Consider the following 14,999-nt stretch of genomic DNA (forward strand, 5'->3'; position numbering starts at 1 on the left):
GGCCTCTCCCGTTGGCGGAGCACAGGCTCCGGACACGCAGGCTCAGCGGCCATGGCTCACGGGCCCAGCCGCTCCACGGCACGTGGGATCCTCCCGGACCAGGGCATGAACCCGTGTCCCCCGCATTGGCAGGCAGACTCCCAACCACTGCGCCACCAGGGAGGCCCCAACTGTTTATTTTTAAATTCATTGTACCAGTGTTTTTATAGGGAGAAGAAAAAGAACCCATATTTTAAAACACTGAGATGTGTAGGAAAAATTAAAATTTTATTTATTGTTCTTATACTAAAATAATATAACTTTCAGTAAAAATACTATGAATGTATATAATTATACTTTTTCTTTAAGCATTAAATGTAATGAATATAAATGAATATTAATATAATTATAGACTATCTAGAGTCAAAGAAGCATGTTTTGGTTTGGGGGGAAAGGATAAAAAAGTAAATTGCATATTACTCCAGCATTTTCTAGTTTGCTCATTCGTTTACTAGGCGTCTGTTGTGTGCTGGACTCAAGGGATCCAAAACATCACAAGATGCTCACAGTCTTTAGCTGAGACGGACAGACATTTATAGCCATCGTGATGAATGTAATGAGAGACGTGTACGAGGCACTGAGGAGGATTGCAGAGGGAGGAGATAGAACCTTGCCTGGTGATACAGGAGGTGTGGGAGGCTGAGAAAGCTTCCTGCAGGGCGAGCTGTTTGAAATATGTGTAGGCATTCCATGTGGAATGGAGTTGGGGATGGATGTTCCTAACAGAAGTAATAACATGAGCAAGGTATTGAGATCTGAGAGAGCATGGAAACTGCAAATGTTTCCTTAAAACGGGATATTAGTAATGGCAGAGGGAGGGCATGCCTGCAACTGGTGAGAAAGCCCTGGATTAGGGGTGTGTGGTGTGTTGATGTGAGAGAGATGGGAATGGGAGAAGGAGGAGGGAGGGAAGGAAGGAGAGACAGAGATAGAAAATATGGAAATAATACCCCTTCTCCTGATAAGCAATAGATCAGGAGAGGCTGAAAGGGTTAGGGAATTCAAAGATAAGAGAAAGTTAAATCAAGTGTTTTGCCACTTTGGGAGATGCTGGTATATCCTGAAAAAAAAAAAGTAGGAAAATTATTTGAATCAGAGTATTAGGAATTGTAATGCTTGTTTCCATTTTCTCTAAAGATACCAATTAAAATATACAAATCTGCGAGGATATAGGAAATGACCAGCGGTTAGTGCAAAACCAAATTTTAGGGATTTGAGGAGATTAAGTAACTCCCTCCATCTCTTGCTATTTCACAAGCTTCCTTTGTTGAACCTTTTCAAGTTCCTCGCCTCAAAATGTTAAAATGTTCTAGGGCTTAGGCCTCTGAGCTTTTCTCTTCTTTGGTAGCTTCATCTGGTTCCATGGTTTTAAATATCATCCATATACTGATGACTTCCAAATTTATGTCTCTTCCTCTGCCTCTTCTATGAATCTAAGACTCATATTTAACTGTCTACTTGACATCTCCACTGATCTAAATGGCATCTCAAATTGCCATGTCCAAAAAGAACTCTTTCTGTTTTGTAAATAAGTTCATTTGTACCATTTTATTTTAGATTCTGCATGTAAGCCATATCATATGATATTTGTCTTTTTCTGTCTGACTTACTTCACTCAGTATGACAATCTGTAGGTCCATCCATGTTGCTGCAAATGGCATTATTTCATTATTTTTAATGGCTGAGTAATATTCCACTGTATATATGCACCACATCTTGTTCATCTATTCACCTGTCCATGGACATTTAGGTTGCTTCCTTGTCCTGGCTATTGTAAACAGTGCTGCAATGAACATTGGAGTGCATGTATCCTTTCAGACCATCTTTTTCTCTGGATATATGCCCAGTAGTGGGATTGCAGGATCATATGGTAGCTCTGTTTTTAGTTTTTTAAGAAATCTCCATACTGTTCTCCACAGTGGCTGTACCAATTTACATTCCCACCAATAGTGTCGGAGGATTCCCTTCTCTCCACACTTTCTCCAGCATTTATTGTTTGTAGATTTTTTGTTGATGGCCCTTCTAACTGGCGTGAGATGTTATCTCACTGTAGTTTTGATTTGCATTTGTCTAATAATTAGTGATGTTGAACATCTTTTCATGTACCTCTTGGCCATCTGTATGTCTTCTTTGGAGAAATGTCTATTTAGGTCTTCTGCCCATTTTTTGATCGGGTTGTTTGTTTTTATGATATTAAGCCACATGAGCTGTTTGTAAATTTTGGAGACTAATCCCTTGTCGGTCTCATCCTTTGCAAATATTTTCTCCCATTCTGTGGGTTATCTTTTCGTTTTGTTTATGGCTTCCTTTGCTGTGCAAAAGCTTTTGAGTTTAGAAGATGAACTGATGGTTACTGGGGGGGATGGGTCAGGGGGGAGCAATAATTAGGGAGTTTGGGACTGACATGTACACACTGCTATATTTAAATTGGATAACCCACAAGGGCCTACTGTATAGCACAGGGAACTCTGCTCAATATTTTTCTTATTTAAAAAAATTTTTTGTTTTATATTGGAGTATAGTTGATTAACAATGTTGTGTTAGTTTCAGGTGTACAGCAAAGTGATTCAGTTATACATATACATGTATCTATTCTTTTTCAAATTCTTTTCAGATTATTTTCTCTGCTCAATATTATATAACAACCTAAATGGGAAGAGAATTTGAAAAAGAATAGTACATGTTAAAAAAAAGAAAAAAAGAATTCTGTATTTGTCCCCTAAACGGCTCCTACTTTCAGTAAATGGCAACTCTATTCATTCTGAGGCTCAGGCCAAAAACCTTGGAGATAGTTATCTCTCTCTATCTATCTGTCTATACTTTATTTTTTAGAACAATTTTAGATTTACAGACAAATTGAGCAGATAGTACAGAGGTTTTGCATATAAGCTCCAGTCCAGCACAGTGTTTATTAGTTGTTACTATTGTCTTGTCTTAGTGTGATACATTTATTACAAATAATGAACGAATATTGATATATTATTGTTAAGTAAAGTCCATAGTTTACATTAGGATTCACTCTTTTTATTGTACAATTCTATTGATTTTAACAAGTGCATAATGTCATGTATACACCATTACACACAGAATAGATTTCCCACCCTAAAAATCCCCTGTGCTCCATAGATTCATCCCTTTGCCCCGACCCTGAACTGCTGGCAGCCACTGAACGTTTAACTTTCTCTGTAGTTTTGCATTTTCCAGAATGGTATATTTGAAATCATACAATATGTAACCTTTTCAGATTGTCTTCTTTCACTTAGCAATGCACATCCTCGCCACCATGGTACTGTTAGTTTTTTGAATTTTAGCTATTCTAATTTATGCATAGTAGTGTCTCTCTTTTTTTTTAGTTTGCAATTTCCTAATGACCTATGATGTTGAGAAGTTTTTCATATGGTTATGTGCCATCTGTGTATCTTCTTTGATGAGGTATCTGTTTGGATCTTTTGCCTATTTTTTATTTGGGCTGTTTGTTTTCTTTTTGTTGAATTTTGAGAATTCTTTATGTATTTTGGATACAAGTCCTTTATCAGATATGTGTTTAGCAAATATTTCCTCCCAGTCTGTGGCTTCTCTTTTCATTCTTTTAATAGTCTTTTGGAGAAGAGAAGATTTTAATTTTAATAGAGTGCAACTTAATTATTTCTCTTACAGATCATGCTTTTGGTGTTGTATCTAAAGGCTCATCATCAAACCCAAAGTCATCTAGATTTTTTCCTATGTTGTCTTCTAAAAGTTTTATAATTTTGTGTTTTACATTTAGTTCTATGTTCCATTTTGAGTTTAATTTTTGTGAAAGATGTGTGTCTAGAGTCATTTTTTTGCATGTTAATGTCAGTTGTCTAGCACCATTTGTTGACAAAACAGTTTCTCCATTGAGTTGCTTTTGCTCCTTTGTCAAAGATCAGTTGACTGTATTTATGTGGGTCAGTTCTGGGCCCTCTATTCTAATTCATTAACCTATTTGTCCATTCCTTCACCAATACCACATGGTCTTAATTACTGTAGCTTTATAGTAAGTCTTGAAGACAGGTAATGTCAGTCCTCTCACTTTGTTCTTTTCGGTATTGTGTTGGCTATTCTAGGTCTTTTGCCTTTTCATATAAACTTAGAATCAATCTGTCAGTATCTACAAAATAACTTCCTAGGGTTTTGGTTGGGATTTTGCTTAATTTATAGATCACAATGGGAAGAATTGTCATGTTAACAGTATTGAGCCTTCCTCTCCAGGAATATGGACTATTTCTCCATTTATTTAGATCTCCTGTGATTTCTTTCATCAGAGTTTTATGGTTTTCCTTATACAGATGCTGTACATATTTTTGTTAGGTTTATACCTAAATACTTCACTTTTTTTATGCTAATGTAAATGGTGTTATGTTTTTCATTTGAAATTCCAATTGTTTATTGCTGGTATGTAGGAAAACATTGACTTTCATATATTAACCTTGCTATGTCTCTTACTGGTTTTAGTCCACCCAGTTCTCAGACCTCCAAATTAATTTGTTAACAAATTCTGTCAGTTCTCCTGTAAAAGTATATCCAAAATCTGACCATTTCTCACCGCTTCTGCAATACTCTGTCACTCTGGTGTAAGCTACTATCATCTCACCCTCTGTACTATTGCATCCTGAGAAGTGGGCTTCCTTTAATAACACAGCATTTGTCACTACTCAATATACTATATATTGGTTATTTGTTTGTTTGTTTGTTTTTTTGTTTACTCTCTTCTTCCCCCACTTCCTCCATGGACACAGGAACTTTGTTCTATTCGTTGCTATTTCCCCTGTGCCCAGCCTGGTACCTGGTATTTGGGGTTAAATATGTATTTGTTGTATGAGTGAACTCACTCAGACTACTTAGTTCCTGCAACAGAGACTTGCTAAATAATATCTTAAAGAACGTAAGGTTGCTACAAGCAACCTTCCAAGAGTTTCTAAAAAATTAGAATGTCTGCAAAATTCATCATTATTTCCCACACCTTACACTGTAACTCTAACTGGTATGCATCTGAGGAGAGAACAATCACAGATCTGGAGAGTCACTCTGCCAATGCTATGAATAGTCTCCTTACCTTTTAGTTAAATTCGTTTTCATCCATATCTTCCCCTCCTCAACACGCCCACCCCCACTTCAACCCTTAGTTTTCCTTAGTGCCTTGGAAAAAGGACTTGTATTAATGGTGCAGTAAAGGGTTAATAGAACTGAGTTCCTTCTTTAGAACATTTTTAAAGTTATGAAATCTAATTCTGAAAAGCTACATATTTTTTGAATGATACTCCATTATTATTTCCCTGTAATCAAAAATATTCCTCTCTCCAAAAGTATATTCTTTATTACAAATTCATTAAATGATCATTATTTTATGTGAGGCCTGAAGTCTAATAACTAGTAAAACGATTTGTCATTTGGCTTCCCTGCATATCAGGATGTGTGTCCTCATACTACCTCTGTTGGAAATCTGTTTCTGGTGAAACCCCCAATTCTGGCAGCTTCTTTCAACTGACATAGCATTTTTTTCTTACCCTCAAAAAAAGCTTGTAGTTTATTTTAGAATGGCTTCCCACTGGGGTGAATAGCCACACAGGCACTTAATTGTTCAGTAAACCCCCTTGGGCTTTTAGCTGCCTTGATTTTTTAGGAGGAAGGCATTGGCATGATTCCTAAGGAGGTGGTCTGTTATTCTTGAAACTTTCTTCAGGACTGAGCCTGTGGATGAATAAGGCACCGTGGGCACCAATTTAATTTTGCATTGTGTTTCAGAGTTGCATTATTGCGTGTCGTTTCAATATATCATAATGAGGCAGATCAGGGAGTTAATATCTTTTATTGATGAAGCTACAGTGTGTATCAGTTTGGCTACATTGAAGAGGACAGGAGGAGATATTGCTTTCTGTGGGTTGAAATTAATAATAATTTTAACCCATGATGCATTCTAGTTTGACAACATTGAGGTTAAAATTAATGTTGTCTTCAACTTTCTTGTCCTCTGTGCAAATCTCCAGAGATTACTTAGTCTCTATTGTAGGATTGTTACCAAAAAAATGAATGCTAAGGTTTATGGAAAGCATTTGAATAGCTTGGAGAAAGGGCAGTAGCCGAATAATGTTCCTTATATGTTTGCCTCAGGCACATTCTCAAGTTAGCTTTGTTAAACTTGGGAGCCACTCTGTTTTCAGTATGCTGAGCTCCTCTCTGAACAATTACGAGAAAGAAAAACCTGTTATAAACATCAAATTCTGTTACTGTTCATGAACAACTATGATTATTACTGATTTATCTCTTTCTTTAGATGGGATTTTTTCCCTTAAAATATAATGAACTCAGAACCTGAAATTTTTATTATTAATACATAGGTTATGTTTTACATATGTGTATTACTATCACATATGAACCATAAAGGGTTTTATTATCTAAATTATTATTTTAGATTTGTGTGATGAAACATCTCTACAATATTTTTGCAAAGAACTGAGCTTTTAAAAAATATGCATATAAGGAAACTTTGTTCTGTGGTTTCTAAATTAAGATTTCAAGCTGTAAGCTTGTTAGAGGTTAAGTGAGACTATTGTATTTTAGTGATGCTTCAGTGTCCTCAGCATCTTTACAACCATGTGTGATTTTTAAAATAGAACTTTGGAACCTGTTGTTGTTATATTGAGATTGTGCACTCTGTTGACTTAAAGGCAAAGTAAACATTTTTAGGAGTTTATTAGTATCCCATAAAGGAAACAAACAGGACAGATCTCAAATGGGCAAAGATGATGGCATTACTTTAAACATATGTTAAAAATTGACTAGAAGAGATCCTGAACAAGAATCTTTGTAAGACTTCCCAAGTGTGCTTTGGGTAACAGAGGCAGATAAACTATTTTATTCTGTTATTACTGCGAAGATTCATTGGTAACTTCCCCCTACGCTACCAAGTAGGATAAACAGAGCTCTGAGAGGGGAACTTCCATTTCATTTTGACAGTGATTTCCCTCAACTCCGAAGACAATACCCCCTTTACAACTCTGAGCTAATTTTCAAATGTTAGCATTTCCCACATGGGTGTTTTGAGTAAGTCTGAAAATGTTTTGCTATTTATATCAAAGAACTCTGGAAACAAATATGAATGAGATGGAAATTTCTATCCTAAATTTTAGTATATGGTCTAGAGTTCCCACACAGTTTACATTAGGAAAACAACCATGCACACGCACACACGTATGTATGTACATTTCTGATTTAAACCATGTCCGATATTGAGAAAAAGAAAATACGTAAAAGTTGTCTTAATAGGTTTTATTTCCCTTTCCGTCTGTGTCCCGTCTTCGTCATACTCTGCCAGTTAGGGATATTTAAAGAAACTTATTTTTAAGTTATGTGTATTATAGTGGCTTCAGAGTGTTACTTTCCATCAGTGCTGTGTAATAAGGTTTCTGATTAATATTTATGGTTGCTTTATCTCTTTCTAAAGTAAACCTCTGATATGAACAGTAATCTAGCCAATTGTCATACAATTCGGCATAGGTGGCAATTATTTTTTAAGGGGAAGGTAGTGGTTACACTACCTTTGCAAGAATGCAAATGTGGTATAGATACTATATATAATAATACTGTATTCAGTGACTACTTGACAGTTTGCAAAGCCTTTTCATGTATGCCACCTCATTGATTCTTAAAATAATCCTATTTGTAGACATAGAGGTATACTATCTTCAGATTACAGCACCATTTGTTAAAAAGACTTTCTCCATTGAATTGCCTTTGTAGCTTTGTCAAAAATCAACTGATCACACTTATAGCATATTAAGAAGTAATACTTATGACAATATTAACACAAAGGATGGGGCTATATTGAAGCAAGGAAATGATATCGGAGACCAACTTGAAGAAATGAATAGTATCAGAAATATTAAATATGTAGGTTAATATATTTTTTATCCTTTTTCCTATTAAATTTTTAAAAAGACATAAGATTGTATAAAGCAATAATATAACACTGTATTGAGTTTATAATATATAGGCATAATATATATGACAATAATAGCACAAAGGAGGAAGAAAGGAATGAAAGTTATATTGGAGTTTCTATATTTGTTTTAGAATTGAATTAGTATTAATCTGAGGTAAATTGTGATAAATTAAGATACTAATGTATTATAGTGATCTCTAGAACCACCACTAAGAAACTCGAAAAAGTACAGTTGACCTTTGAACAGTGCAGGGGTTAGAGGTGCCAACCCTCTGCACAGTTGAAAATCCAAGTGTAACTTTACAGTTGACTCTCTGTATCTGCAGTTCTGCATCCACAGATTTAACCAACCAGGGATCATGTAGTACTATAGTACATATTTATTGAAAAAAATCCATGTATAATTGGACCTGCATAGTTCAAATCTGTGTTGTTCGGTGTCAACACAAATTAAAATTAAAATGGTACACTAGAAAAAATCAATTTATTACAAAAGAAGGTGGTAAAGGAGGAACAGAGGAACAAAAAAGACATGTGATATATAGAAAACAAACAGCAAAATGGCAGATATAAATCCAACAATATCAGTATTAATTTTAAATGTGAATGGATTAAGCACTGCAATCAAAGGACAGAAATTATAAGACTGGATATAAAAATAAGATCCAACTACATGCTGTCTGTAAAAGAGACACTTTACATTCAGAGACAACAATTTTGGAAAAGTCTCAGCTGTTTCTTCTATACTGCTATAGTCTGAATGTATCCCCTGTGTTTCATATGTTGAAATCCTAAACCCTGAGTATTAGGAGGTGGGACTTTTGGAGGTGCTTAAGCCATGATGGTGGAGCCCTCATAAATGGAATGAGTGCCTTAAAAAAAGACCTCACATTTCAGATAGCTCTGAGAAACCACTCCAAAGAGGTAGGGAGGAAGGTCAGTATATATGTGATTTTGGTGAAGGGGGAGTACCTGCAATTAAGCACATATTTTTTGCAGAAGGTTTCTGCTAGTCATGAGGAGCAGACGTCACCACAGAGGATTTTAGTGCTTTTCTAGATATGAGGAGATACAAGAATTGGGCTCATAAAATCAGCTCCTGAAAATATCTAACTATCGGAAGACCTGTTCTGCTAGTTTTTCCCAGAGCACAGGGTGCCTCATTTCTGCTCTCCACACTGAACTCCTTTCAGGGGGTGTCGAAAGTCAGCAGCTGCAGTAGCACGTGATTTAATTCTTGTAGAGGTAGATGGCAAGTGCTAATGGCAAGTGCCAATTTGTAGTTGACAGTGCCCACAGCCTAATCCCAGAAATCTGTGAATATGTTATGGCAAAAGAGATTTTACAGATGAGATCAAGTTAAGGATCTTGTGATTGGGAGATTTGCCTGGATTATCCGGGTGGGCCTTATTGAAAAAAAAAAAAAAAGAGAGAGAGACCGTACAGAGATCCCTTGCCCCTTTTACCATGTGAGGACACGGTAAGAAGGTGCTGGCTATGAGCCACGAAGAGGACCCCCACCAGAATGAGACCATGCTAGTTCCTTGATCTGGGACTTTCCAGCCTCCAGAACCCTGAGAAATAAATATCTGTTGTTTATAAGCTGCCTGGTCTGTGATATTTTGTTATAGCAGCCTGAATGGACTAAGACACACACCATTCTCTCCTTATTTTCCTCTGTAATTCTATTTTCACATATGTTAAACTGATATTGCATCAACGGCCTCTGATGTTTTATTTAAAGAAAAAAAAATTTCTCTTTGTACTTCAGTTAAGTTTCTTGTGACCTGTTTTCAGGTTCACTAAATCCTTTCTTCTGCTGTGTCTAATCTACCATTAAGCCTAGTCAATACTTTGAAAATACATTTTTTAATTCTAAAATGTTCATTTTCTTTAGAATTTTCATTTTTTTGCTTATATTTTTCATCTTGTCACTCATTTTGTCTTTTTCCTCAGTGCTATAACATTTATTATAGTTATTTTAGAGTCTTTACTAATTCCAACATCTGTTTTTCAACAGCCTTAGTTTTCTGACAGCCATCTTGTATTGACTTTTTGCTCTTGATTATTAGATATATTTTCCTGCTTCTTCGCATAGCTTAGAGTTTTTCACTGGATGCTGGACATTGTGTATGAAAAAAAGACTGATGTTGATAGACAGATGTCGAATCTACTCCCCGCCTCCAAAGAGCTCATCCTTTCCTCTATCTGGCAGGTAGATTAGTGTCTAATTTAGTCAATCAAATCAGAAGTCAATAGGAATCATGGCTGAATTGCAGCTTCAGTTATCTCAGTTCTCTTCTTGATTTCAAATGTCTTAAGAATGGGATCAGCCTCTTCAGCAGGGCTTAGTGATTAGAGCTTACTTGCCATTTTCCAGTCCCTTCCCCAGATTCTCGTGCTGTTGCTTAAACACAGCAAAAGTCCCATGAGTGAGAGTTGGTGAACTGGAGGGATTGGTGGCTTTTAAGATTCCATTCCACCATGCCAGTTCATGTGCCATTTTTACAAGTAGTGCTGTTTTCTCCTGGTCCCAATGAAGTTGCTTGTGTATGACTGGCTTACTCCTCCAGCCACTGTGGCCAGACTTAGCAGTTGCCCGCAGGGATGGAAGTGGCTGTGTCTTGGTCTCTACTCTGGAAGGGCTCATTGCTCATTGGAATTTAGTTCCTTTAAACTTCTTTGTGTTTACCTCTCTTTTATGGCATTAAAGAAAGATGGCGTATTGTTAAGCAAATCAGGTGTTTTCTCTTTATTATCATAGGAATGGTGGTCTTTTGAGATCTTTTATATCCTCATTAGAAGTGAAACCTTCTGTGCTGACTTTTGAATAAATAATATTGAAAAAAAAAAGGAACACTGCCTTGGTGATCATATCTTACCGTTTTTATTCTTAACCTTTTTAAAAAAAATAACATTTATTTATTTTTATTTTTGGCTGCATTGGGTCTTTGTTGCTGTGCACAGGCTTTCTCTAGTTGCGGCGAGCGGGAGCTACTCTTAGTTGTGGTGCGTGGGTTTCTCATTGCGGTGGCTTCTCTTGTTGTGGAGCACGGGCCCTAGGCGTGTGGGCTTCAGTAGTTGTGGCATGCGGGCTCAGTAGTTGTGGCTCACGGGCTCTAGAGCACAGGCTCAGTAGTTGTGGCACAGGGGCTTAGCTGCTCCACGGCATGTGGGATCTTCCCAGACCAGGGCTCGAACCCATGTCCCCTGCATTGGCAGGCAGATTCTTAACCACTGTGCCACCAGGGAAGCCCCCTTAACCTTTTTCATAATGTAGAGTAGGGGTCAGCAAACCTTTTCTTAAAGGGGTAGATAGTAAATATGTTGGGCTTTGCGGACAGAGTGGCAAAATCGAGGCTATTATGTAGGTACTTATATGACCATTCAAAATGTACCATTTAAAGATGTAGTAAAGATTATTCTTAGCTCATGAACCATAGAAAACAGGTGACCATAGTTTGCCAGGCCCTGGTATAGAGACAAATGATAAAACAATTTGACTGTTTTGATGAACAAAAAGCAAGCAAATATCAGATACTTTTTTTTTTTTCGCAGTACGTGGGCCTCTCACTGTTGTGGCCTCTCCCGTTGCGGAGCACAGGCTCTGGACGCGCAGGCTCAGCGGCCATGGCTCACGGGCCCAGCCGCTCCGCAGCACATGGGATCCCCCGGGACCGGGGCACGAACCCGTGTGCCCTGCATCGGCAGGCAGACTCTCAACCACTGTGCCACCAGGGAAGCCCCAGAAACTTTTAAGAAATTAAATTCTAAGGAGTTATTTGCTACACCATCTACCACTGTCATCTACAGTAATAAGTACCAAAAATGATGATCCTGAGCTGTCAAGACAAGTTTAACTTTTATTTAGTGTAATTGAATTGCATAATAAATTTTAGAAAAATGTTTATCAGAAATATTTTAAAGTTTATATGCCTGAAGAGTTAGTTATAGCCATATGGAAACCTTCATTCAAAAAGCCTCATTCAGGGACTTCCCTGGTGGTCCAGTGGGTAAGACTTCGCCCTCCCAATGCAGGGGGCCCCGGGTTCGATCCCTGGTCGGGGAACTAGATCTCACATGTGTGCTGCAACTAAGAGTCCACGTGCCACAACTAAAGATCCTGCATGCCGCAACTAAGACTCGGCACAGACAAAATAAATGAAGTAAATAAATAAATATTATAAGAAAAAAAAAGCCTCATTCATTCTATCCAAGTATTCTACTATATATTGAGCATTAGCAGTTTTTATAAAAAAGCTTTGACCCTCAAAATGGGTACAATCCAGTGGAAAACAGACACTTAGATGTAAATATAAATACAAGGTAGTGATTGCAGTAATGTTGGTTTGCACAAGGTGCCTCTGTAGGGTTGGGGAAAGGTGGCAGGGAAGACTTCAGAGAGAAGATGATGCTTTGCTGACTCTTGAAAAGGAATTAAGATTTTGTCAGGTAAACATTTTATTTATCCAGTATTGCCATATTGTTGAATTGACTCTTTCAAGGTCATTTTAGAAATGGTTTGACTATGAGGAAACAAACTTATAAACTCATTCTCTCCATATCTGATTACATACCTGTGAAATTTAAATGATAGTAGGTAAGCAGCTTTTTGTGACTGTTTTAAGAAACCAGTTATCACTCTGTAACATACGTAGTGACTAAATGATGGTTTAGCAAGAACAATTTAATTTCAGCTTTTCTAGAAGTTTATTGCTGTTTTAAATCACTTTTAAAATCTTGTCTCCACCACAGGTTTTTTAAAAAGCATTATAATTACTATAGGAAGAGTATTTCAAAGCAGAGACTTTTCTTTTTAGATACTTTATAGATTCAGTAGCTAGTAGGATGGGTGAAGAATCACAAAAATTTTTACTTAGGGTTGGGAGTAGAATTTAAAGGGACAAATCAGACTTTTGTTAAAGAGAATATAGTGTTGAGTTATTTATGTATTCAGTTGTAGCATGTTAATATGCTAGTAAATCTTTTTCTAATTCCTGGAAAATTGGTTACCTTCATGAAAAAACAACTGATCATTTTTTATTTGCCTTTTTAAGAAAGCTCCTCTGGAGATTATATTTTACTGAATTATTGAATACAGGTTTTATTGAGTAGGTAATAAGGATTTTTAGTTTGTGGTAAACAAAAGCTAATAGTGTTTTGAAGACCTAGATATTGTATTTAGTAGATTATTTTCCACAGCAAGCAAGCTGAAATCCTTTATAACATTGATGTTTGATATATAATTTTACAAAAAAGTTTTTTCTCTATATATTTTTCTTTTAGCTTTTATTAAGTAACAGAATACATATTGAGAGCTGCAAAAATATCTATATTCGTATCTAATAATTCTGATACCTGGAAAGACCCAACAGAATTACTTAAAAAGAAACAACTACCTGCAGAAAGATGATTATTACAGCTTATCTTTATTAGCACCCTCCTCCTCACAAAAAACCTGAAAGAACTTTACAGCAATAGGGGAATGATTGGATAAATTATGAAGCAATAGAATATTATATAGCCATATAAAGGTTGTAATTATTAACACCAGTAGAAACATGGGGAAATGTTTATTATAGTCTATTTTTAAAGAAACAAACTTGAAAACCAAATTGTTCCACTGTAAGATACCAAGTTGGAAAATGGAAAAATGAGTAACCGGGATCTTTAGCTAATTTAGATGCACTAAATACTGTTAGTGTCCCATTCTGTTGGTTCCTAAATGCAGTTTTGATTCTCTCAGGTATGATGATCAGGAGAGATGGGTGAATACAAAAGAGAAGGACTGAAAGTCAGTAGATAGCTCTTATTTGCAAGATTTTCTGTATAAGAAGACAACTTTAAATGTTTATATTTGAGCCTTCATACATTTTCTGAGTCCGCATTATGGAAATAATGTTATTGCCTACCTCTTCTCCAAGATTTTACAGTATTTGATCTTATTATTAATTGAGTGATTGTGAATGCTAAATGTGTTGTGACTTTATTTTCAGGATAAGGGAGATCTTGAAGGCATCTCGAAAATTGCAAGGTGATTCAGATTTGCCGATGTCTTTTACTTTGGCCATAGTGGAGTCTGACTCCACAATAGTCTATTACAAACTTACTGATGGATTTATGCTGCCAGATCCTCAGGTCAGTTTGGGGGCAACTATCAGTAAACATTGAAAAAAGAAGAAAGTTATGACATGATTTTAAGTGTGAATCAATCCATTCACAGAACCATCACTTCTTTTGCAATATGAACATTCAAGAAAAAAAATGACTTGGTTTTTCATACCTCAGAAATGGCTATGTTCTGTTCAAAGTAACATGTTCCTAGCTGTTTTCACAAAAATAATTTGACTTCCCTACTCTACAGAAAATTTCATAGTTTCCCAGAGTACTTCATGAAGTCATGATGCATTTAATGATTTGATGAGTAGCGGGGATGGAATGTAAAGGCTTATAATCGTTTTAAGAACACTTAAACACTTCTTTAAGGAAATGTTAAATTGGTTGACATTTTGACAGGAACAATTTAATAAGTAAATGTGTTTTATATGATTTCTTTACATACATTGTTGGCATAATTGGGATAATCACATTACCTATCTTCCTAGTTTTGCTTTTAAATTACATTATCTATTGGGGAAAAGGTCCATCCTTATCTTTTTTTTTTTTTTCTTTATGTTGCAGAATATTTCCCTTAGAAGATGACACCTATACTTCCCGATGCTTGCTTTATTCACACAAGATTGGATTGAGACCCATCAGCCTGATTCATCTTTTATCTCAGAGATAGTCAGGGTTCACTTAGCTGGTCCCATTCCATAAGTTTTCTTTTTGAAGAATAAAACTTTCCCAGATAGAAGAATTTATTTTATTCAAAAATATAGGGTAGTTGCTCTAGAACTTTCTTATCTGGAGACAGTTTAATTATAGTTGTATACAAGTGTATGCCTAGGGTGTGTTCAAAAGGGTAGAACATTGTTGAGACTGCCACCTCTTTCCC

General features: G+C 36.3%; 1 protein-coding gene across 1 annotated transcript in view; it reads left to right on the plus strand.

The window, feature by feature from the left end:
* The window catches only part of TSEN15 (tRNA splicing endonuclease subunit 15), a 36,672-nt gene extending 21,699 nt beyond the window's left edge, over nucleotides 1-14,973 (plus strand). The window contains exons 4-5 of the mRNA XM_007450153.1: nucleotides 13,999-14,140; nucleotides 14,684-14,973. Coding sequence (XP_007450215.1) covers nucleotides 13,999-14,140; nucleotides 14,684-14,704 — 163 coding nt within the window. The 3' untranslated portion in view covers nucleotides 14,705-14,973. The remainder of the gene's footprint in view (nucleotides 1-13,998; nucleotides 14,141-14,683) is intronic.
* The last annotated feature ends 26 nt before the right edge of the window (nucleotides 14,974-14,999 follow it).

The sequence above is a fragment of the Lipotes vexillifer genome, unplaced genomic scaffold (assembly GCF_000442215.2).
Source record: "Lipotes vexillifer unplaced genomic scaffold, Lipotes_vexillifer_v1.1 scaffold97, whole genome shotgun sequence".
NCBI classification, from domain to species: domain Eukaryota; kingdom Metazoa; phylum Chordata; class Mammalia; order Artiodactyla; family Lipotidae; genus Lipotes; species Lipotes vexillifer.